The sequence below is a fragment of the Rattus norvegicus genome, chromosome 2 (assembly GCF_036323735.1).
Source record: "Rattus norvegicus strain BN/NHsdMcwi chromosome 2, GRCr8, whole genome shotgun sequence".
In the NCBI taxonomy this organism is placed as follows: domain Eukaryota; kingdom Metazoa; phylum Chordata; class Mammalia; order Rodentia; family Muridae; genus Rattus; species Rattus norvegicus.
Window position 1 is genome coordinate 176,784,461 of NC_086020.1, and position 20,880 is coordinate 176,805,340.

At 51.6% G+C, this 20,880-nt stretch overlaps 2 protein-coding genes and 1 non-coding gene across 4 annotated transcripts; all 3 read right to left on the reverse strand.

Annotated features, from left to right (window-relative positions):
- Window positions 1-1,250: 1,250 nt before the first annotated feature.
- Window positions 1,251-10,521, reverse strand: Rusc1 (RUN and SH3 domain containing 1). Of its 2 annotated transcripts, NM_001427699.1 has the most exons (11): window positions 10,422-10,521; window positions 8,293-9,718; window positions 7,654-8,064; window positions 6,783-6,881; window positions 6,602-6,678; window positions 6,308-6,482; window positions 6,131-6,236; window positions 5,919-5,965; window positions 4,812-5,361; window positions 3,753-3,875; window positions 1,251-1,928 (listed from the first exon to the last, which is right to left on the reverse strand). In NM_001427699.1, exons 2-11 carry the CDS (start codon window positions 9,632-9,634, stop codon window positions 1,760-1,762), a joined length of 3,099 nt encoding a protein of 1,032 aa, NP_001414628.1. In that variant the 5' UTR covers window positions 9,635-9,718; window positions 10,422-10,521; the 3' UTR covers window positions 1,251-1,759. The 2 variants fall into 2 exon arrangements, with proteins under 2 accessions (NP_001414628.1, NP_001414629.1); NM_001427700.1 differs by lacking the exons at window positions 7,654-8,064; window positions 8,293-9,718; window positions 10,422-10,521 and adding an exon at window positions 7,096-7,118.
- A 210-nt stretch (window positions 10,522-10,731) lies between these two features.
- Fdps (farnesyl diphosphate synthase) lies at window positions 10,732-20,356 on the reverse strand. The gene is made up of 8 exons (NM_031840.1): window positions 20,222-20,356; window positions 19,043-19,205; window positions 16,800-16,940; window positions 12,791-13,083; window positions 12,633-12,705; window positions 12,114-12,191; window positions 11,359-11,493; window positions 10,732-10,984 (listed from the first exon to the last, which is right to left on the reverse strand). The coding sequence occupies exons 2-8, from the start codon at window positions 19,181-19,183 to the stop codon at window positions 10,784-10,786; spliced, it is 1,062 nt and encodes a 353-aa protein (NP_114028.1). The 5' UTR covers window positions 19,184-19,205; window positions 20,222-20,356; the 3' UTR covers window positions 10,732-10,783.
- On the reverse strand, window positions 15,463-15,569 carry Rnu6-909 (RNA, U6 small nuclear 909). The gene has a single exon (XR_005501576.1). It is a non-coding gene; the product is annotated as a U6 spliceosomal RNA (small nuclear RNA).
- Window positions 20,357-20,880: the final 524 nt, after the last annotated feature.

Consider the following 20,880-nt stretch of genomic DNA (forward strand, 5'->3'; position numbering starts at 1 on the left):
GGGCTGTGCTTCCATTGTTCTAGTCTTTATTCGGGCTCCATCAGCCACTGAAACAGCAGTCTGAAGACAAAGCAAGAGGGCCCAGTGAGCTGGCTCGGAGGCTAAGGCACTTGCCGTCAAAACTGGTGAACTGCATTTCATCCCAAGGACTTACCATGCATGGCAGGAGAGAACTGATTCCCGAAAGTTATCTGACCTCACATGTAGGGCACACGTGTCCCTTCACATACAAAAATAAATACATAGAGAAAAGAAAAAAATCCCAAGGAGTTGGAGATGACTAAGAGGTTAGTTAAAGGACTTTCTGATCCTGCAAAGGGCCTGTGTATGTCCCCAGAGCCTGCATTGGAAGCTCCCAGCACCTGCGGCTCTACCTGACAGCAGTCGTGCTCAAGCTGTGCTTCACACGTCAGATCCTTAGGTTATGATTCAAAACAGCAAAGTTACAGTTAGGAAGTAGCAACTAAATAATGTTATAGCTGCAGCATGAACTGAGTTACAGCGTCACAGCATTAGGAAGCTTTAGAACCACTGTCATAGAGTGGTGGGGTAGAAATGAAGGCTCCCACAGTGGTCCTCTGGCCTCCATGTGTGAGCCATGGCACGGGTATGCCCCTGCCCACATAAAACTTAAATAAATATATATTTTTTAAAAAAAACAAAACTCTGGGAGCTGAAGAAATGGCTCAGTGGTTAAGAGCACCGACTGCTCTTCCAGAGGTCCTGAGTTCAATTCCCAGCAACCACATGGTGGCTCACAACCATCTGTAATGGGATCTTACACCCTGTATTAACTTTCAAGTATACACGCAGACAGAGCGTTCATATAATAAATAAATAAATATATTTCTTTTTTGGTTCTTTTTTTTCGGAGCTGGGGACCGAACCCAGGGCCTTGCGTTTCCTAGGCAAGCGCTCTACCACTGAGCTAAATCCCCAACCCCATAAATAAATATTTTTAAAAAACCAAATCCTGTATCTATTCTGTTTGAGCCCGGTGTGATGACACAGACCCTTAATTCAGTAATCAGGGGACAAAGACAGGCAGATCTCAAATTTTGAGTCCAGCCAGGGCTACATAGTGAAATCCTGTCTCCCAACTCTTCTCAAAAAAAAAAAAAAGAAAAAGAAAAGAAAAGAAAAAAAGAAAAAAGCTTGGCTAGAGAGGAATGCCTCAGGCTACAATAAAAGGACTTCCCTCCCACAAAGCAGTACCTATACCTATACCGTGAAACCCACAGGGACACATATCTGTTCAACTCCCACATTTTATTGGGACAAAGAGGGAAAGAGGCAGACCATTGGCACAGGCTTACCCACCAGGGGTGTCCAGGCTTCCATCCAGTACTTAACACAGCAGGAGCACATCTTAAATACAGCAGCAAGGGCTAGAGACAGACCACAGTGAGGAGACCGCAGGTCCTGAGGGTTGGGGCAAAGGCATGTGTACTATACTGGCACAGTCCACTTGGGTGAAGGTAGAGGTGGGATAGATACTGATTTGCAGATAGGAAGGACAGTGTTCTCTTGTGCAGATGGAGAAAGAGGAATCCTGTGGACAGGAAGTCCTTTTTACATATTTGCAAGAGCAGATTTCACCTCAAAGGTGGGTGTTGAGGGAAGAAGGAAAGTTTATTTTAACTGTCCACAGAAATAGATATGGGAAGAAATGTGGGTTTGCAGAAGGAAAAATGCTTCTGGGATGGTCAGTTCACATGAACAGTATTCATGAGCCTAGGAAAAGGAAACAGGCTCAGAGCTACAGAACAAGGGAGGTGTATCCCACCGGCACCAGCCCCTCCACACCATCCCGCCCACAGCGAAGCCAGTCCTCATCCACTGTGGAAATGACACGAAGCACTTCCCCACGCTGGAAGCTCAACTGGTCAGGTCCTGCAGCAGTGTGGTCACAGAGAGCCCGGACTGCCCTGGGGAAGTCAAGAAGAAACATGAAGGAACAAAATGTCCAGGTTCCCAGGCTAGCCCATCCTATGGCAGATTGCTCCTGTTGGTTCGGCCGACATTCGCTTGACACCTGTGGAAAACTGCACTCCCTTTGGTGTTTGAAATTACACATATGCAAACAGGACTGCCTTCCTCTGCTCATCTGTACCTGGCAACCCATCACCAAGTTCACTGTGGGCTTCTCTGTGCTCCTCAGCTGCATGACCGTCGCCCTGACTTGGATCTTTAGCTTCTCTGGGACACTACATGGAGTCACTTCTCTCCGAGAGCTTCTCTTGGCGCCATTCCCCTCTCCATGTGTCAGTCACAGATCTTTCCGAAGCATAACCAAGTGTGCCGCTCTCTGACTCTAGCCCCTTTGAGGGTTTCCACTGCCTCAGAATGACAGACACCCTGGGTCCCTGGCTGGCTGGCTGACTGACCCACCCATCATGTCCCACAATTCCACTCACCACATTTAAGTCTCCCTCACTGTGACTTCCACTCTCCCTGCCAGACACATGCAGAACCAATACTGAAAACACCTGAGCCCCAAGCTGGGGATTCCAGGGGTTCCAGAGGACTGCAGTTCCCTTGTCTGCTCCTAGCAGGCTACAGCCATAACGCTCTGAATGACCTGTCTTGTCTGATGTATCAGCCGCACTCATCTCCAGTGGAGATGTGCTTCTTAAAAGAGGGGTACGAACAAAATGGGGTGATTTTTGTTCTATCTCTGACATAATGCCTCTCACAGAGAAGTGCCTAGACCACACTGAGTAGATGACGATCCAAAGCTTAACTCAGGCAAGGCGTGACAGCACACGCCGGTAAGGCCAACTCAGGTCTCCACATTCTAGTAACATAAGCTACGTAGTGAGACCCTGTCTCCCAAATACATACAGATCATTTAAAAAGCTTAATTCAGGGGCTGGAGAGATGGCTCAGCGGTTAAGAGCACTGACTGCTCTTCCAGAGGTCCTGAGTTCAAATCCCAGCAACCACATGGTGGCTCACAACCATCTATAATGAGATCTGATGCCCTCTTCTGGTGTGTCTGAAGACAGCTACAGTGTACTCATAATAAATAAATAAATCTTTAAAAAAAAAAAGCTTAATTCAAAGGGACTGAAAACGCCCAGAAGCAAGGCCTCAGAACACACGTCTGAGCAGGCACTGCGCTGCACACCACTAATACCAGCACTTGAGAGGTTGAGACATACTGAGTTCAAGGCCACTTTAGGCTACATAAACACACCTTGTAGGAAAAAGAACCCAGAGTGTGGTAGTATGCACTTTTAGTCCCAGCAAAGATAGGCAAATCTCTGTGAGTTCAAGGACAGCCTGGTTTACAAACCAAGTAACAGAACAACCAGGGCTATACAAGGAAACCTTGTCTTAATTCATTAATAGTTAATTAATTAGTGCCCAATCTGACTATGCATAATACCTTTCTTTAATCATGCAGACAAAGTCTATGAGTTAAAGACCAGCCTGGTCTACATAATGAAACCCTGTCTCATAAAACAGTTTTTCATGTGTTTATTTTTTGTGTGTACAGTATTTTGCCTGCATACATATTCTGTGCACCGCATTTGTGCAGGAGCCACAACTGGCCTGGAACTCAAGATACTGCTGTGTCAGGCTCCCAAGTGCAGCCACCGCAATCAGTATCTTCTTTTCCAGAGAAAGAAGCTAAGGGTAAAAGAAATTAGTGCCCCAGCTGTGACGGGCAGAGAAGCAGCAGCACTGGCTCCTGGCCACGCTGTAGGGACAACACACAGGGCACAGAAGGTTCTCCCAGCCCGTACCTGTCAGCCTGCACCATGCAGGCTGGTTCCTTCACAGGCTCCTCAGGAGGGACCTCGGGTGGCGTCCCCCTCTTCACCAGAGCCAGCACACTTACTGTTGGGGGCAACCAGCTGGATGGTCTCCTAGAGGGAAGAATGTAGGTCACCAAAGCCATACCACTTCAGAAAAGGAACCCCAGAATCCTCCGCGTGGCACATGGAAACTGGTCAGAGCTGAGGGCAGAGTGGAGGCAGTCAGGTCTATGGACCCATCAGAGTCTACAAAGGTTTAGAGTCATAGCTTAAGTCACCAGACATCACTGAAGAAGCCACTGCTGGGTCAGGGTTTTTTGTTTTGTTTTTTTTTTTTTTTGTTTTTTGTTTTTTCTCTAAAGAGTGAGGTAAATATTTTCAGCTCTAAGAGCCAAGCTGTGAAATCAGGAACTTTGGTTTGGTTTGGTTTGGGCTGGGTTTTGGTTTTTCAAGGCAGGGTATCTTTGAATAGCCTTGTCTGTCCTGAAATTCACTTTATAGACCAGGCTGGCATCATACACTGAGAGATCTGTCTGGCTCTGCCTTCTGTGTGATAAGATTAAAGGCATATGCCTTACCGCCTGGCTAAAAAAGGTCTCATTCTTGTTTTTCTTTTTTTTTTTTTTCGGAGCTGGGGACCGAACCCAGGGCCTTGCGCTTCCTAGGCAAGCGCTCTACCACTGAGCCAAATCCCCAACCCCAAAAGGTCTCATTCTTAAGGTGAGGCAGGAGCATGATGGGAAAGAAGTGAAGGAGCGAGCTGAATGGGTAGTGAGGGACTGCAATACAAAGGTGTATTCTAGAAGCAGCCATTGTGATGTACAATCACAAACAAAATAATTAAAAGGTGTGCACCACCACCACACAGCTTGAAATCAGGAACAGTATGTAGCCACTTAAAGGTAATCATCTGTGAATGTAACCATTAAAGCCCGTGGTTACAAAAGCAACTGCCTGCCTATTTATCTAAAGAATCCTGAATGACCACTGGGAGCGCTGAAGAGACCGGAAGGTCAGAAAGGGCACAATGTGCAGGTGGGTACGTACCTGGACTTGAAGGCGCCGCTGTCAGTTTCTGAGGAGCACCCAGGCACACCAAATAGCCGCCCCAACCACACGCTTCTGCCTGGTGTGGTTTGTTCCGTGGGTGGAGGTGCCTCCTGTGTACCCTCAGCGGTAGTTCCATTCCGCCTGGGTCCCCACCGAAGAAGAGGGAAGCCCTCAGTGCCTCCAGAGGCATAGACTCGAGAAGCCTGGGTCAGCTGATCCCACCAGCTGCCTGGTGGAGGGCGCGTGGAGGGGGTCGAAGAGTCTGTAGTGGCCTCCCCTGAAGTCCCTCGGAGAGTCTGAGCCAAACGTCCCCCCCAGTGCAGCACAGCCTGCATAGTCTGCTGGAGGGCAGGAGGGGGGCCTGAAGGGGCAGGAGCCTGCTGCAGGCCCAGGGGCAGGTGGTGGTGGTGCTCAAAGAGCAGGTCCAGGTGGAAGGTGAGCACCGACAGCGGCTGCAGCAGAAGCAGCAGCTCTGTAGCCAGGGATGGACAGCTACCGCGTGCCAGGGAAAAGAAGCCGGTGGGCAGATACAAGAGGGATAGGAGGCCTGGAAAAGAGAAGCCAGCATCAGCCCCAGACCACCTCCTGCACCAGTTCGAGTCAATAAATATCTCTCAGACCTCCCACTCTGGGTGGACAAAAGAGGCCAGAAGAGCTGGGCTATAGGGCTGACAAGTATCTTTCTGCCGGTGCGGAACCGTAGTCTCCCGAGGGAGATTTGTCCACTTAGTGCAGTTAACTGAGAAACATTGTATAGGCTAGAAAGGGAAACGAACAAAGGGCCAGGAAACACACACAGGGGCGAGGACCTGCCTTTCAGGGTAGAGCTGGAAAACCTCGCTGAGGAAGAGACCCACAGAATTGAGAGCTACCGGGAAGCAAGAAGGGGAGGGGCCTATTCCGAGTGCAGGAAAAAAGAGATGGTCCCAAGGCAAGGAAGACCTCAAGTGGGAAAATATGGAGGGCAGATAGCCTGGACCGACTCTCCTCCCATACTCTTCCCCTGGATGAGTATTCTGCCATCAGTAAGGACCAGCAAGAGAGAGCCTGTCCTCCTCATCATCTAACCCCACAGTACCATGTCCTCCCATCCGAGCTTCTGACCTGCATCCTCCTGGAGGGTGGAGAACCACAGTTCCAACTGTTTGGTACTGGAGGAGAAAGGAGAGGTGGTAAATTCAGGGAAGAGGTTGAGAATGAGGGGAAACACTGGAGAGGGGAGGTCTCTGGAAACAGAGCTTCCACTACTGTGTGCTAGCCATGATGTGTTGATGATTCCAAGGCCAGAAGAGCAGTAGGGGAAAGGCCACACTCACTTGAGGAGGCCCAAGATGAAAGCGTGGAAGCGGCTGCGGCTGCTACTCAGGGGGGCCAGTCGGCTGACCTGGCTGTACAGAGATCCCATGGAATGTGTGCAGGAACCTGAGGACAGGGGCAAGGGTCAGCCAGGTCCAGGCACTGTTCCCATCGGATCCCATTCCCTTGTGACTCACCTGGTTTCACAGAGGCCTCCACCACGCTCCAAGGGCTACTCCTACGCTGCCCGGTAATGAGGTCCTTCCGGAATGGCTTCAGCCCATCAGCCACCAGAGCATGGAGAGCCGGGCAGAGCGTGGTCAATACCAGATGCCCCACATCTGGACTCAGCCGGCTATCCCCCAGTTGAGCCTAGGGACAGAGCGCAAAGCGCAAAGGTCCAGAGGCGTGGCTAGCCAAGTGTTCCGGCATCCTTCCACTTCCCACTCACCACATTAAATCTTCCAACATCCTCCCTCAAACCAACTCACTTTCTGAACCAAGTTCCTAGCAGCCCCAAAGTGCGAGATGATTTTGTCCACTGAAGCGCTGACAGCTATCAGGAGACCTGGTGGAGATGCAGGGAAGACACATCAAAGCCCCTAGTTTCGATGAGGTTTATGGTGGATAGCTATAGACCAAGGGTCATTCAGAAGGCGGAAGGGTAACTACCTTTCTTCTGCTCCTGCAGCTGACCAGTCCCACTCTGGGCTTCTGCCATCCACAGCCGCTGGGCCCCCGGAACACCGGCAAACGACCAGGAACTGCGCACTAAGGAAGAGAAGAAGGACGCGATGACGCTTACTTGCCAAGGGTTACACAGAGGACGCAGGCTCCCTTGGTCTCATAGTTTGAGAGTCAGAGAGAAAGAACACAGCCACTTGGGGCGTAGAGCGGAGAGTAGTCTTAGGCAAACCCCAGCCCTCGCCGCCCCCACCTCGGTTCCCATTGCCCTTCCTCTGGTTAGCCGGGGAGCCACACCGACCAGCTAGCTGGGCCTTTAAGAAGGAAGATGACTGGGCGAGGAAACCGAGGGCTGCACCCACTCCGAGCACGTGGGAGCCTCGACCAATGAAAAGACAGACAGACGGGAAAGGGTGGGGAGTCTTGGAGAACCCACGTAGTCACCTTGCACCTTGTCAATGCTAGGCTCCAGCTTCACCCTACTTGCGGCGGGAGACTAATGGAGGAGATGTGACTAGAATCTCCTGGGAGGGGACAGTAGGTCCAAACCACCGAGGCCAAGAACTTCCCTAGCGGAGGAATTCCAAAGAGGGTGTGACTCCAGGTCCCTAACAATGGACCCCTTAAGATGGGCGGGAGACCAGGTGGAGCCCGCTGTGCAGCGAGGGGAGCAGTCGTGTTCCTCACCCCGAGCAAAGCCAGCCTCCCCGAAACTAGTAAGCCCGCTAGGAGTCTGCCCAACTCCAAGGGCGAGACCTAGCCAGGCACCCTAGAAAAAGATTAAAACGCAGGCTGGCCCAGTACTGGAGGGACAGCGAGCCGAGGCGCGGCCCGCGGGGCTGGCCCGGGTCCGTCTTACGTTGCCTGGGCGGAGGTGGTGGCCTTCTGGTCCAGCGAGGGGCGGTCGGCGGACACCGTGGTGTTGGCAGCGGGGGGGCGGGAACCTGGCGGGGTGGGGGCGCCGCGGCGGGGAAGGTGCTACTTCTGGGGAAGAGCGGGGATAGCAGCAGTGCCAGTTCGGGGCTGGCCAGGCAAGGCAAGGCCCCCCGCGTGGGAGGAGAATAGGCTCCCACTGGGGACAGGCGCACAGGCAGGAGCTGCTCCTCCGGGGGACTCGCTGCCCCCAGCAGCCGGAGCCGGGAATTGGGCCACCCGGTCAGAGGCGTAAAGAGCAGGGACCCGGGTGCGCCCGTGCCCCCACCCTCCAACAGGGGGCGCCCGTCGGCCGAGAACCGGAAAACCGGGGGCCGAGGGACTAGCGAGGGACCGGCTGCAGGCGGGATTGGCGGGGCCAGGTGCAGAGGGGGAGGGCAGCGCGGCCAGCCAGGCAAGGAGGGGCGGGAAAGAGAGGAGCAAAGAGTTAGTCCCTTCACTCCAAGATCCACCCAGTTTCCCTCTCCCAGAGCGTGCCCTGGAGATGGGGCGGGGAGGACACTGCAGAAGGAGGGGACCAGGGGCGGACTCAGGACCGGCCCTCCTGCGGGTCCACGCTTCTTACCCACGGCGTGCGCGCGCGGTTCCTCGGGCTCCTGCACGGCGGGTGCCTCCTCACCAGCCGGGGGGCTGGCCGCCCTGCCCTCCTCCGACAGCCCCTCTGCAATAGGCTGCAGCCCAAGTCGATTCTTCTTCCTCCGCGGAGGGACGGGAGGGGGAGGCGGTCGAGGCGGGACCAAAGCCCACCCAGCCGGAGGGTCCCGGGGCGGGACTGGCGGCGGCTGGGCTCGGCTTCGCGACCGGAGTTCCTTGAAGGTGGTGACTTCTCGGGGAGGTGCCAAAGAACCTCCCAGGGACCCAGTCGGCGGGAGCTCAGTGTCGGGCGAGAAGACTATGAGCCAGTCGCTGCGATCTTTCTTGGCCTGCGGCACAAGGGGCAGCCCCGGACCCCGCTTGCGCTTCTGGGCCAGCTCATGGAAGGACGTGATTGTCCGATGGGGCACCGGCTCCTGGCTGACGTCACCTCTCCATCCCCCATCAGTTTTCCCTGCATCTATTTTCGAACCAGAATTGGTGTTCAAACAAGAATCCAATTTCCCAGATTCCGTTTTCAAGCTCGAGTCTGTATTTTCGTCTGTTTTCCAACCAGAGTCACTGTCCTCGATGGTTTTCCACTCAGTTTCAGTTTTCTCTGTGTCGATTTTCCAAATGGGGTTGATTTTCCAACTGGGCTCTGCTTTCCCTGCGTCAATTCTCCCATCTTCGGTCTCTGAGAGCTCAGAGGTAGCAAGATCCTGTTCCCCACTGTCTTCCTCCTCCTCCAAGCCTGGGGAAGGTAGGTCCTGGCAGGTGGTCAGGGCGTTGCAGTTCGAGTCCAGGTCAGGTCCAGGTGGAGAAGATATTCCGGAGCAAGAATCAGGAGAGCAGCAGACGCTGTCTGGAGAGCAGGTGCTAGGACCCGCGGGAGCCAGAGGAGAGCCCAGCTCCAAGGGGAAGATGCTGGCCTGAGGGTTGGCATCCTCATTACCCGGCAGGTCTCGAGAGTAGACTGACACTGGAGACTCATCAGGGCTAAGATCTGAGCAGGAGCTGAGAGAGGAAGAGCATCCCGGATCTGAAGGCGAGGCAGCCTCTTCCTCCTGGGAGGGGTCCTGCTGGTTTTCTATGCTGGGCCCATGCTCCTGGCAGCATCTGCAGGGCACAGCTGGACTGTTGGAGTTGGCGTCCACAAGGGTCCCGCTGCAAGGCCCCCTGCTTTCCTTGCCCCCTGTGTCCCCTGGGGGCGGGGGTGTGCTCAGAGGCCCCTCTCGTAGTTCAGGACGGCGGGACAAGTGCAGGCCTAGGGAGACGTGCTGGAGATGGATGTGATTGAGGTTGCAGAGTAAAGCCCGCTGAGGGGACAGCATGGTGCCGAGGACGACGTATGGCTTTCAGAGAACCGACAGGATCCAGCGTCTCACATCCACCTACCTGACAGTACAGATGCAGACCTAGAAAACAGGGGCGGTTGAAACCTAGCTACTGAGATCGCCGGTAAGGGCACGGGAGGTGACTGAGGACTAGAACAGGCCTGGGAAAGACCTGGCTGCTTTGGGAAATATTTAAATGAGATTCAAATCACCATGAACAGGCCATTAGTTTGCACTGCAGCATTTGCAGGTGGAGTCGAACATAACCTCCAGGGAACGAAGAAAGGAGGGTCATGAGAAAATGCGGTTGTACTGATCTCCGCGGGGGTGCGAAGCTTGAAAAAAGTGGGGCCCAGAATATGGGGGTGCGATGCTTGAAAATCGGGTCCAGAAAACACCCTGATTCTTCCTAATCAAGTTCTGTCCTCCAGCTTACCTCTGGGAGGAAGGAGACCCCGCCCAGATGCTCTAGTGAGGTGGATGGTCGGGAATGAGAAGAAGGGTTTGGTTATTAACGCAGGAGAGGGGTCTGGGCTGGAGGAAGAGGAAGCATTCTGCTTGTCAGCGCTGCATCTGCCCCAGTCCCCATTCAGTTCTAGCCTTCAGCCTGTGTCCTCACCCACCCGCAACGGCAAGGTTTATCCATTCACTCTGAGCTCGTCTCCATCTTCCACCCATCACCCGCTTCTTTATTCTTTTTTTCACTGCTCCTCTCCCGTGCCATCCACCCATCTATCCATCCATCCATCCATCCATCCGCACCCTCAGACCGAGCCCTCCTCACCGCAGTCCTCCTGGAATCGCTCCGGCCGGCCTTGGCTCGTCTGCGTCCCCGCCCAGCGGGGAACAGAGCGGAGGGGAGGGGCACCAGCAAAACCCAGTGGCTGCGCAGCCGCACCCCTTCACGCATGGGCGTGGCATAGCTCAGGACCGCCTCCCAACCTCCACGCAACACTTGACGCTGTGCCTATGTCACCCATCTAACAACGCAGCAGCTTTGGGTCTCAAGGAATTCTTTTGCCAACCTGGATTCCAAGTTGCCCTCTCCCACCCCTCCATTTTGAACTCCTGACACAAGCATAAAACCACAGGATGTTGAACAATAATTTATTGAGACCCCTCCCTCGCAGCCTCTACAATTCGAGGTTACTTTCTCCGCTTGTAGATCTTGTTTGCTAGTTCCAGGAAGATGGATGGGGGCAGGGGCGCGGAGCACTGCTCTATGAGACTCTTGAGGCGGTTGTAACTGTCTTCCTCGTACTTGAAGAACACACTCCGCAGATCCAGCTCCTCGTACAGTGCTTTCACCCGCGCCACTTTTTCTGGGTCCTTCTGCCCATAATTCTCCTGGAAGCAGAGAAACAGCTTTTTTTGGCTGGATTCAAAGGCCCTCACAACTCCTACATTCCAGAACACTGGCAAAGCTCTCTCTCTGGGAATCCAATCTCAAGCATTGCCTCCCCAACCCCAAAGTTCAGGCATTGGCTCAGGATTCTACTTCCTCTATGGATTCTCAGCCTCGACACCACTGACAGTTACTGGGCATGTGTTGTCTGGCACTGTACAAAATCTTCCTGGTCCTGCCTGCTACCTTCAGCACATACACCAAATTGCACTGAGCTCCCAAATGTCTCCTGGACAGCAAAATCACTGTTCTAACCACTCCTCCCCCATCCCCTCTTAGCAAAGGGACATGCCACCCCCAAGCCCCACTTGGGCACCTCTAAGATCTGGCGCTGCTGAGGAGTGGCTCGTAGCAGACACTGAACCACCAGCCAGCTGCATTTGTTGTCCTGGATGTCAGTGCCGACCTTTCCGGTCACACTGGGGTCTCCAAAGAGATCAAGGTAGTCGTCCTAGGGAGCAGGCAGAAAGGAGAGATGAGAAGCTCCATGCAGTGTGGCTGGAGGACCTGTGTACACTGCTGTCTGTAAGCAGGGAAGGGCAGGTAGAAGACAAGGCAAGAGCCTGTGATTGGACAGTGAAAAAGAAAAGTGGGCCGAGAATTCTAGAGACAAAGAGCACAGGAAGGGGAGAAGGAAGACGGAGGAAGAGGACCACCCGGATCCGTGTAGCTTTAAACAGCCACGGGTAACTATGAGTATTATATAAGGGATAGATGACTACAGGACATCTTATCTAGGTGGGCCCTTTATATCAGTATCAATTGGCTCTGAGTTTATTATGTGGGCGTTTTGTGGGGTGAGAATTTACTGATATAAATCTGATTAATAAATTACAAGCCTCTAGAGTTTTGATTTTGCCAGGGTATAGATATCTGTGACAGCCAACCGTGAGGTGGGCAGTTGTTAAATGGGGCTGGAGTGGCAGCGACCCACCACGGGAACTTAGCGAGTCGGGTGGAGAGTGTTAAGAACAATGGGTCACAGTCTGCCGAGATGAGAACACCCCATGGTGCCCGGCATAGCGTGGGGTGGAAAATCCTCTTATTACTTCCCGCTGCAGACCCTCCTACCTGGATCTGGAAGAACTCGCCCATCTCCAGCAGGATCTTCAGGGCATTAGCGTGTTCCTTCTCCCCATCAATTCCAGCCTACAGGGAGACAGGTAAGGCAGCATGGCCACAGCACCCTGCCCTTCTTGACACTTTCCATGGGTTCTGCGTAACTGCAGTCCAACCTCAGCCCCTCCCCGGGAGGCCTAAGGAATGAATCCATTCTGAAGGCATCAGGCCATCTTCCCCTGGAAAGCCATTACAGCTCCACTTCCAACTCCAACCTCTTACAAAATGAAGAGAAAACCTGAAGAGGCTGGCCAGGATGGACCCAAGAGCCACCGCCACACCTAGTCTCTTGCTCAGCCTAAATTTTCCTCTGCCCCTCCCACTCAGATAGGACTCAGCTCTGCTCACTTTCCAGTGTCAGAGGGACTGGGTGGCTTGCTCCAAGTTATACCATCATACCCTGAATGTCTACTCCATGTCCTCCCATCCCAATGCCCCCAAGGGAAAAGAGTGGAGGTGCCACTGACTCACCATGTACATGGCAGCCGCGATAGGCAGGTAGAAAGAGTAGAAAGCTGTCTTGTACTTGACGATAGATTTGTACCTGAGTCAGGGGAGAAGATGCACTCCTAAGGGCTAGGCCCATGTTGAGTGCCTCAAAGTCTACACATGGTTGCCAGGGGCCTCACCTCTTTTCAGTGTATCTACCAAGATCCACTTGGCCCTGGGGTGCTGTGATGAGGTCGAGAGTCTGCCCGATCTCAGTCTGATAGGAACTCTGTAGAAAGAGCTCCAGCAGGTTGAGGTAGTAGGGCTGCTCCCTGCAGTAGAACTTAAGCAGGCGGTAGATAGCGGCTTCCAGAAGCAGAGCATCGTTGATGGCATCCAAGCCTATGCCCGGCTTCTGATACCAGCAGATCTGCCCCCGGCGAGTGTGGGAAGAGTCCATGATGTCATCTAACACGAGGAAGAAAGCCTGGAGCTGGAGAAGGAACACAGTAAGACCCCAGGGCTCTGAAAGGGGCCCTCTCTCAGTGACGGCTGCTGCCCTGGCCACTGCCGTGCACTGGGTGGAAGGGGTGGTTATGGGAACTCTGACAGATTACAGGATCCCATGTCTGCACCCTCATTTTCAGGCTAACAGACTAAAACACAGCTCTGCCGCCTCTAATCGGCTCTAGGACTCCCTCGGTAGTAAGTTGAGTATGAAACACCTTCACGTACCTCACTCTTACCCAAAACATCCGTAACTTTTGTTCCAGTAAGTGACTGTGTTGGCTAGTTTGAGGTCAACTTGACCCAAGCTATAGTCATTTGGCAAAAGGGAGCCTCAACTGAAAAAAATGCCCTCACCAGACTGGCTTCTAGCAAGGCTGTGAGGCATTTTCACAGTGGGTGCTGCATCCCTGGGCAGACAGTTCTGGGGTGTGTAAGGGAACAGGCTGAGAAAGCTGTGGGAACAAACCAGTCACCATCACTCTGCACGGCATCTGGATCAACTCCCATTCTGACTTCCCTCAGTGACGGGCTATGAGAGTCACACTTCCAGGAGCACCACCCCAAGAGCACCGCCTTGGCAATCAATGGCGTCTTCCCTTAGATGAGCCAAAGTCCCTCCGTGGCCAAGGATCTGTACTTCTGCCTTTACCGCTCCTTCCCAGGTGCCGAGGTCACAGCTGTCTACTGTCATGTTTGGTTCTGTGCACTGCGAGTGCTGAACCCGGGACCTCATGCTACCACTGAGCCACTCTGCCTGCTGGTAAATGCTCTTCCAGTTCAGCAATGCTGGCTCCTCAGGTATTCCCAGAGCCTAGCCCTGACCACAGAGTGGTGCCTCCCACGCGCTCTCTATTAGGGAGATGGAAGACTGAACACTCAACAACATCCAGGACACTTTTGGGTTTTGATTCCTTGAGACAGAACCTCGGTATGAAGGCCAGGCTGGCTTCGATCTCAAGGTCCTCAGCCCATCTCCTGAACACTGGCCCACGCACCTTCCGGCAAGGCTACCCGTTTGTTACGTGGCAATTGCTTTAACTGCATGCCTTGGCTTTACTGTGTTAAAGTGCTGAGGATGGAACCCAGGGCCTTACATATGGGATGGAAGGCTTTTGACCCCCACAACAAAATTATCTATTTTTTTTCTGTTTTAACAAACTTCTATTATTATTGTGTGCAAGGGCACATACATGCCACAGCACACAAATAAAGGTCAGAGGACAATTTCTAGGAGTTGTTTTTCTCTTTCCATCTTCCCATGAATCCTGGGACAGAACTCACTTTGCTGGGCTTTCGACAGAGTGCCTTTACCCACTAGAACCACACTGCCAGCCCCTCACTAGTCAGGGGTGAGGAAGGTGTGTCTCGGTGTGGATGCTCACACGTCACAGCATGCAGTGATGTCAGAGGGTGACTTCTGGGAGTCAGTTCACTTCTTACATGGGTTCTAAGGATCAAACTCAGGGCTCCAGAACTTTGACTCATCCTTCCACCCCTATGATTCTCAACAGAAGTCTATCGTTACATCATCCAAACACCGCAAACTGGTCTATTTAATAGACCAATAATTTAGTAAGTCAGTATGAGTCAGGCGTGATGGCACACATCTATGATCCCAGCACTTGGAAGGCTGAAGCGAGATGATCTTGAGTATGTGTGAGCTGTACACAGTGAGACCTTGTCTCATAAACAAAAACAGCCAGGCACTGGTGGCGCTCACCTCTAATCCCAGCACTTGGGAGATAGGGCAGGTGGAGCTGAGTTTGAGGCCAGCCTGATCTACAGAGTAAGTTCCAGGACAGCCAGTGAAAAATCAAAAACCGAAACCAAAGGGCAGGGACATAGTTAAGGGATAAGAGCGTGCTTACAATAGACAAGGCCCTGGACTTCAATACCAAATTGGAAACCTCTCACCCACCCAGGAAACAACAAAGTCAGACATTCAAGAGCCAGGACTGAAAATCAGAGCCATAGGTGGAGCACGTACCCTACATTAGGGAAGCAGCTTTTAATTCACTCTGGAAAATCATTTCATTAAGTGAACATGCCAGTGATCTGAACTGTTTATGTGTGTACATGTGTGCATGTGTGTAGTGTATGCATACATGTTATTATAGATTTGTAGAATTGTGTGCACATATTATATTGTGCACACATGTTTCATGTATGCATGTGCTCTGTGTACATGAGTTACAAATGCAATCATGTGGAGGTCAGAGGTCGACCTTGGATGTCCTCATTTTGGGGGAATTCTGTGAGATGTCTTCCTCATTTTTAAAATTTTATATAACATATTTTTGGTTATAACCAATCTTTATGTATTTTTTCACACATTTGATAGAAATGAAAAGACAGAAAGGAAAAAAAGAGAGTGACTGCCTCATGAATTTGTGTCATCCTTACAAAGGGGCCAAGCTAATCTTCTCTGTATTGTTCCAATTTCAGTATATGTGCTGCCAAACAGAGGACTACTTATTTTAAATGCACTGGTGCTGGTCTGCAAGTCTGTCTGCTAACCATGTGCATGCCTGGTGCCCATGAAGGCCAGAAGAGGGTGTCAGATCCCTAACCACTGAACCCCGGTCCTCTGGAAAAGCAGCCAGAGCTCTTAAACACTGGCCCATCTCTCCAGCCTCTCCACCTTATTCTTTGAGACAGGGTGGTCACTGAAATGGTCAGACTGGCCAACAAGCTCCAGGATCTGCACATCTATCCCAACTCCGGGAAGGGTGCAACAGATGCACACAGTTGTCATATAGATAGTGAGAAACTGAACACAAGTGTGTCTGCCTGCCTGCCTGCCCAGCAGGCCTTGTGTGCTTGTGTCTGTGTCACAAGTTGTATATATGGATGGGCATCTGAACTGGGCGCATCTGTAGCAGCAAGAGGTGAGTATCAGGTGTCCTCAGTTTTGGGAGACAAACCTTTCTGAGCCCGGAACTGACTGATTGGCTAACCTAGCTTGCCAGCGAACTCTGGGGACCCGCCTATCTCCATGCCCCAGCACTAGGTGAGTGTATGTATTACAGATGTGTACCACCAAGCACACACTTGGGTGCATTCAGTGTGGGCATGAAAACAGGGGCGGAGAAGCCAAAGGAAGATGCCAGGTGTCCTGTCTATCACATCAATGTTCCTTTGAAACAGGGTCTCTCTCACTGAGCCAGGCAGCCTGGCCAGCCTGCTGGCTCTACCTACCATGCAGATTCTGTGTCCAGAGACACAACTGGGTTTCTACGGCCCTGGCTCACACATTCGGCTCTTCTGATGGCAAATGCTCTCACCGGCCAAGCCATCTAACCAGACTTTAAAAGTCTACTTTCTTTTTTAATGGCATGTCTTCTTTGTTAAGTTTAAGAATTTAAGGTTTCTGTTATTTGAAACTAGGGTTTCTTGAGTAGCCCTGGCCATCCTAGAACTTACTCTATAGATCAGGCTAGCCTAGAACTCATAGAGATCCACTTGCCTCTGCTCCCTGAGATAAGATCAAAGGCATGGGACACCACCACATGGTGATATTTAAGGTGAGCATTTCTGAAAACTCTCTGTGCCCATCTGTCAGCCCCTGAAGGGATCCACACTGCCCGAATGACTGTAGCACACAAGAGACTCACACATCAACACAAGCAAGAAACAAGCTTCTGCTCCTCACCAAGGAAGCCCCAACTGTGGGAACTCTGCTTCTCCGACCGCTCTTACCAGTTCTACACACCAGCCCACCGTCAGGGCCCGCTGTAGGCTCTCAGCATCCTGTTTCCTTGGTTCCACCAGTTCCTGGAAGGTCTGTACCACCGTCAGACCCCGATTGTACTTGCCTCCTACAGTGTTGTACTCCAGGACCTGAGGCAGGGTGAGAGGACATCAGGGTCCACACAGAAGGGACCTGAAGAGGTTTCCCCTTTCCTTCTCCCTCTTTGAACCCCAACTCCCCTTGGGGAGTCCCTGGGTCAGTCCCCTCTTCATTTCTTCTCCAAAGTCCTATAGCATATGGAACCCAAGTACCTGCTACATAACATACCCCCAGTTCTTCCCTCAAGCCGAGAACTTGGACCACCTGCAAACAAGCTTGTAGTGAAGACAAGGGCCCTAGCGTAGAGTGATGGCTAACTCCTATAAGCTCAATACTCAGCAGGGAGGCAGGCAGACTGATGAGTATGAGGCCAGCCTCAGATACAGAATGAGTTCTGGACAGCCTTGGCTACAGAAAACAAAGAAACAAAACAAAAGACAAGGCTTCTCCAAAGTTAGCCAAAAGAAGGCATTGAAGGGACAGCAAGAGTCAGGGCTACGTCTAACCCTTCTAATGTCCTCCTCCTGGAGCCTTCTCAACTGTGCCTTCTGCCAGACAGCAGCCCTAACTAACTAAAGAGATAGCTCTTTAATACCTGCACAGTATAGACAAAGAAAATTCTCCTTGGTGTTTTCCTCAAAGATGAGACATTTATAAAAAAAAGAATTCCCCAGGCTAGAGATGGCTTGGCAGTGAAGAGCACTGACTGCCCCTCCAGAGGACCTGGGTTCAATTCCCAGCACCTACATGGCAGCTCACAAGTGTGTACACACACACACACACACACAGAGGCAGGCAAAAAGTCAATGCACAATTTTTTAAAAAAAATGTATGTCTTTAAAAAAAAGTTTCCTGGGGGCTGGGGATTTAGCTCAGTGGTAGAGCGCTTACCTAGGAAGCGCAAGGCCCTGGGTTCGGTCCCCAGCTCCGAAAAAAAGAACCCAAAAAAAAAAAAAAAAAAAAAAAAAAAAAAAAAAAAAAAAAAAAAAAAAAGTTTCCTGGGCTGGAGAGATGGTTCAGTGGTTAAGAGCACTGACTGCTCTTCCAGAGGTTCTGAGTTCAATTCCCAGCAACCACATGGTGGCTCACAACCATCTGTAATGGGATCCGATGCCTTCTTCTGGTGTATCTGAAGACAGCTACAGTGTTCTTATATATAATAAATCTTTTTTTGAAAAAAAAAAAAAAAAAGAATTCCCAATCTAGACATGTACTGTAATTGATACAGCACACAGTAGGCTGAGGCAGGGGGTTGTGTGTGTGAGGACATGTGGGTTTAGAAATTGAAACTCGGGGCTGGGGATTTAGCTCAGTGGTAGAGCACTTACCTAGGAAGCGCAAGGCCCTGGGTTCGGTCCCCAGCTCCGAAAAAACGAACCAAAAAAAAAAAAAAAAAAAAAAAAAAGAAATTGAAACTCGGGGCTGGGGATTTAGTTCAGTGGTAGAGCGCTTGCCTAGGAAGCGAAAGGCCCTGGGTTCGGTCCCCAGCTCCGAAAAAAGAACCAAAAAAAAAAAAAAAAAAAAAAAAAAAAGAAATTGAAACTCTGTCTTAAGAAAATAAACTCAAGGGGCTGGGGATTTAGCTCAGTGGTAGAGCGCTTACCTAGGAAGCACAAGGCCCTGGGTTCGGTCCCCAGCTCCGAAAAAGAGAACCAAAAAAAAAAAAAAAAAAAAGAAAAGAAAATAAACTCAAGGGGCTGGGGATTTAGCTCAGTGGTAGAGCGCTTACCTAGGAAGCGGAAGGCCCTGGGTTCGGTCCCCAGCTCCGAAAAAAAGACCCCCCCCCCCCAAAAAAAAAGAAAATAAACTCAAGAGACTGGAGGGAAATAGGTAACTCAAGCAGAAGAGGAACAACTCCCTTTTTAGAGCAGACTTTAACAATACAGTAACTTCCCTCAGGCCTCAGTGCCAACAGCCTTTTGGTATCTGCTAAGATCCTATCTTATAGTCTCAGGGCATAAAATCAAACCATGACGTCCAGGGCTCTGCTCTCAAGCAAAGCTGATGGGATGGTCCAAAGTCAGGGAGCCAAATATCTGGGTGGGTTGAAGTACAGTCGGGACCCACAGGTAAAAACGTTACTTCTGCTCTTATCAAAACCCTGGCAGCGAATCCACACCTCTACTGACTTCTTCAGTCCTGAATCCCTCACCTCTTTGATCCGGGTAATAGCATCTCCCTTCTCTGGGTGTCCCAGTTCATCCTCAGTCAGCACCTTGACAATCTGGGAGAAGTGCTGGATGAAATTCTGCTTTTCTTGGTTATGAACATCCAGTTTCTGGTCCCCATTCATTCTGACAGAGGAGCTAAATGCTCTGAGGGAAAAAACACACAAATGAGTGAGAGGGTGGCTCCGGTGCTTCCCTCCCCGAAGCCCCACACCCCAACCACACTCACCGAGGCTCCTCTGTCCACACTTGGCACCACCAGCGGGCACTGTGCCAAGCCCCAAGGACTGGACACCCATATGCCAGGGAGGGTCGTTGTAGGTAACCAAGCCACCTCTCCCGGGGTGCCCAGCAGGGGGCTGGCAGCAGGAAGACCCCCAGAGATCTCAGCCAGCGGGACAGGGGCATCCTGGGTGGGCATGGGGGTGGGGGACACCAAGCACTCCCTGCAGGAGCAAGCACCGAAGGCAGATGCTTGGTGGCTGTTACCTAAGGTACCCCGCAACCCAAGCTTTTAGAATGCATTAGAATGCCCCACCCTGTTTCTAAATTCAAGAATTACATAAATAACACACAGGAAATAAAAAGTATATCGGAGTGACTGAGAGCCAACAGATCTTCACTTAAACCGCAAATGGCTAAAACTGAACGCTTTCTACTTCCAAAGCTGCGTTCACTACAATTCGGTACGGAGAATTATGGGATGGAAGGTCCTAAAGTGACACTATTAATGGAGACACCAAACGGAGGTTCGGTGGATATTAGATAGCTGAGCTAAGAGCCAAAACTAGACCCGAAGGGTCCCGGGTGTAAGGGAAGGAGAGGAAGGTTCGGGCTCTTAATCTACGCCCAATGAGGGGCCTTGAACCGGAGGTGCTGTGGGCTCGTCGTCTGTCAGACACTAGTTATAACCGCAGCCGGCCTCTGAGCAACAGGTGGGCGTAGGAGGGCTCACAAGAGTAAACTCTCGGCCTGGAGTACGGCGGACTTGAGGAGCAAACCCGCGCAGAGTTAAATACACAAAAGCACAAGCAAACCGCTCCGTCTGGCCCACAGACCCCAAGTCCCGTAACTCCGACACGACTGGTCCTTTGGTGCCTCCAAATTTCACCGGACCAGAGACAGGAGTAAACCTCAGGTCCTGCCCCAACAATACCCCTCACCTGTGCTTCAACGCGGATTCTCCCGGGGTCCAAGATGTTTGCGGCTTACACCTAAAAGCAGAGCGTGCATCCGCTCAGCACTCTGGGAGTTGTAGTTCCCAGACTCCCGGCTCAGTAGGCAGAACCCAAATATAATACTACGACTCCCAGCCTGCCGCGGACCAAGCCGCAAGTAAGACACTTGCGCCTCATGATGGGCGAGGCCGAGTTCGCTGATTGGCTGAATGACCTCGTGTGAGTATGGGCCTTGTGACGACTGGCCAATGAAAGGGTGGCGCGAGGGCCATCAGCCCACCGAGCGGTGGGCGGTGTCAGTACATCCAGACCAAAAGTCTGGGAATTCGGCTATCTACTTCCTATTTGTAGCACTTCAAGTACTTCTGGCTGATGTTGTTATTAAGATCCTGGAATAACCAGCCTCGCAGCTTCCTATTTCCAACTCTGGCAAAGCACTTCTTACATCTCTGATTCTAGCTAGGTGAGGTCACTTATTTTTCCAGCCCTTCGAAGTGGTGAGGCAACAAGATCAAGAGTTCAAAGTCGGGGTTGGGGATTTAGCTCAGTGAGCGCTTGCCTAGGAAGCGCAAGGCCCTGGGTTCGGTCCCCAGCTCCGAAAAAAAGAACCAAAAAAAAAAAAAAAAAAAGAGTTCAAAGCCAGT

Bases quoted from the DNA above. Each gene is read 5' to 3' on its own strand.
- Rusc1 (NM_001427699.1), bottom strand. From the start codon at position 9,634: ATGCTGTCCCCTCAGCGGGCTTTACTCTGCAACCTCAATCACATCCAT. The intron at 8,065-8,292 runs GTAAGAAGCGTG...TCCCGCCTGCAG, and splicing joins ACCGCGCGCGCACGCCGTGG to CCGGTCCCTCGCTAGTCCCT. The intron at 5,362-5,918 runs GTCAGAAGCTCG...TCTCTTTTCCAG, and splicing joins CACCCTCCAGGAGGATGCAG to GCCTCCTATCCCTCTTGTAT.
- Fdps (NM_031840.1), bottom strand. From the start codon at position 19,183: ATGAATGGGGACCAGAAACTGGATGTTCATAACCAAGAAAAGCAGAAT. The intron at 16,941-19,042 runs GTGAGGGATTCA...ACCCTGCCTCAG, and splicing joins CTATTACCCGGATCAAAGAG to GTCCTGGAGTACAACACTGT. The intron at 10,985-11,358 runs GTGCCCAAGTGG...CTCTGCTTCCAG, and splicing joins AGCAGCGCCAGATCTTAGAG to GAGAATTATGGGCAGAAGGA.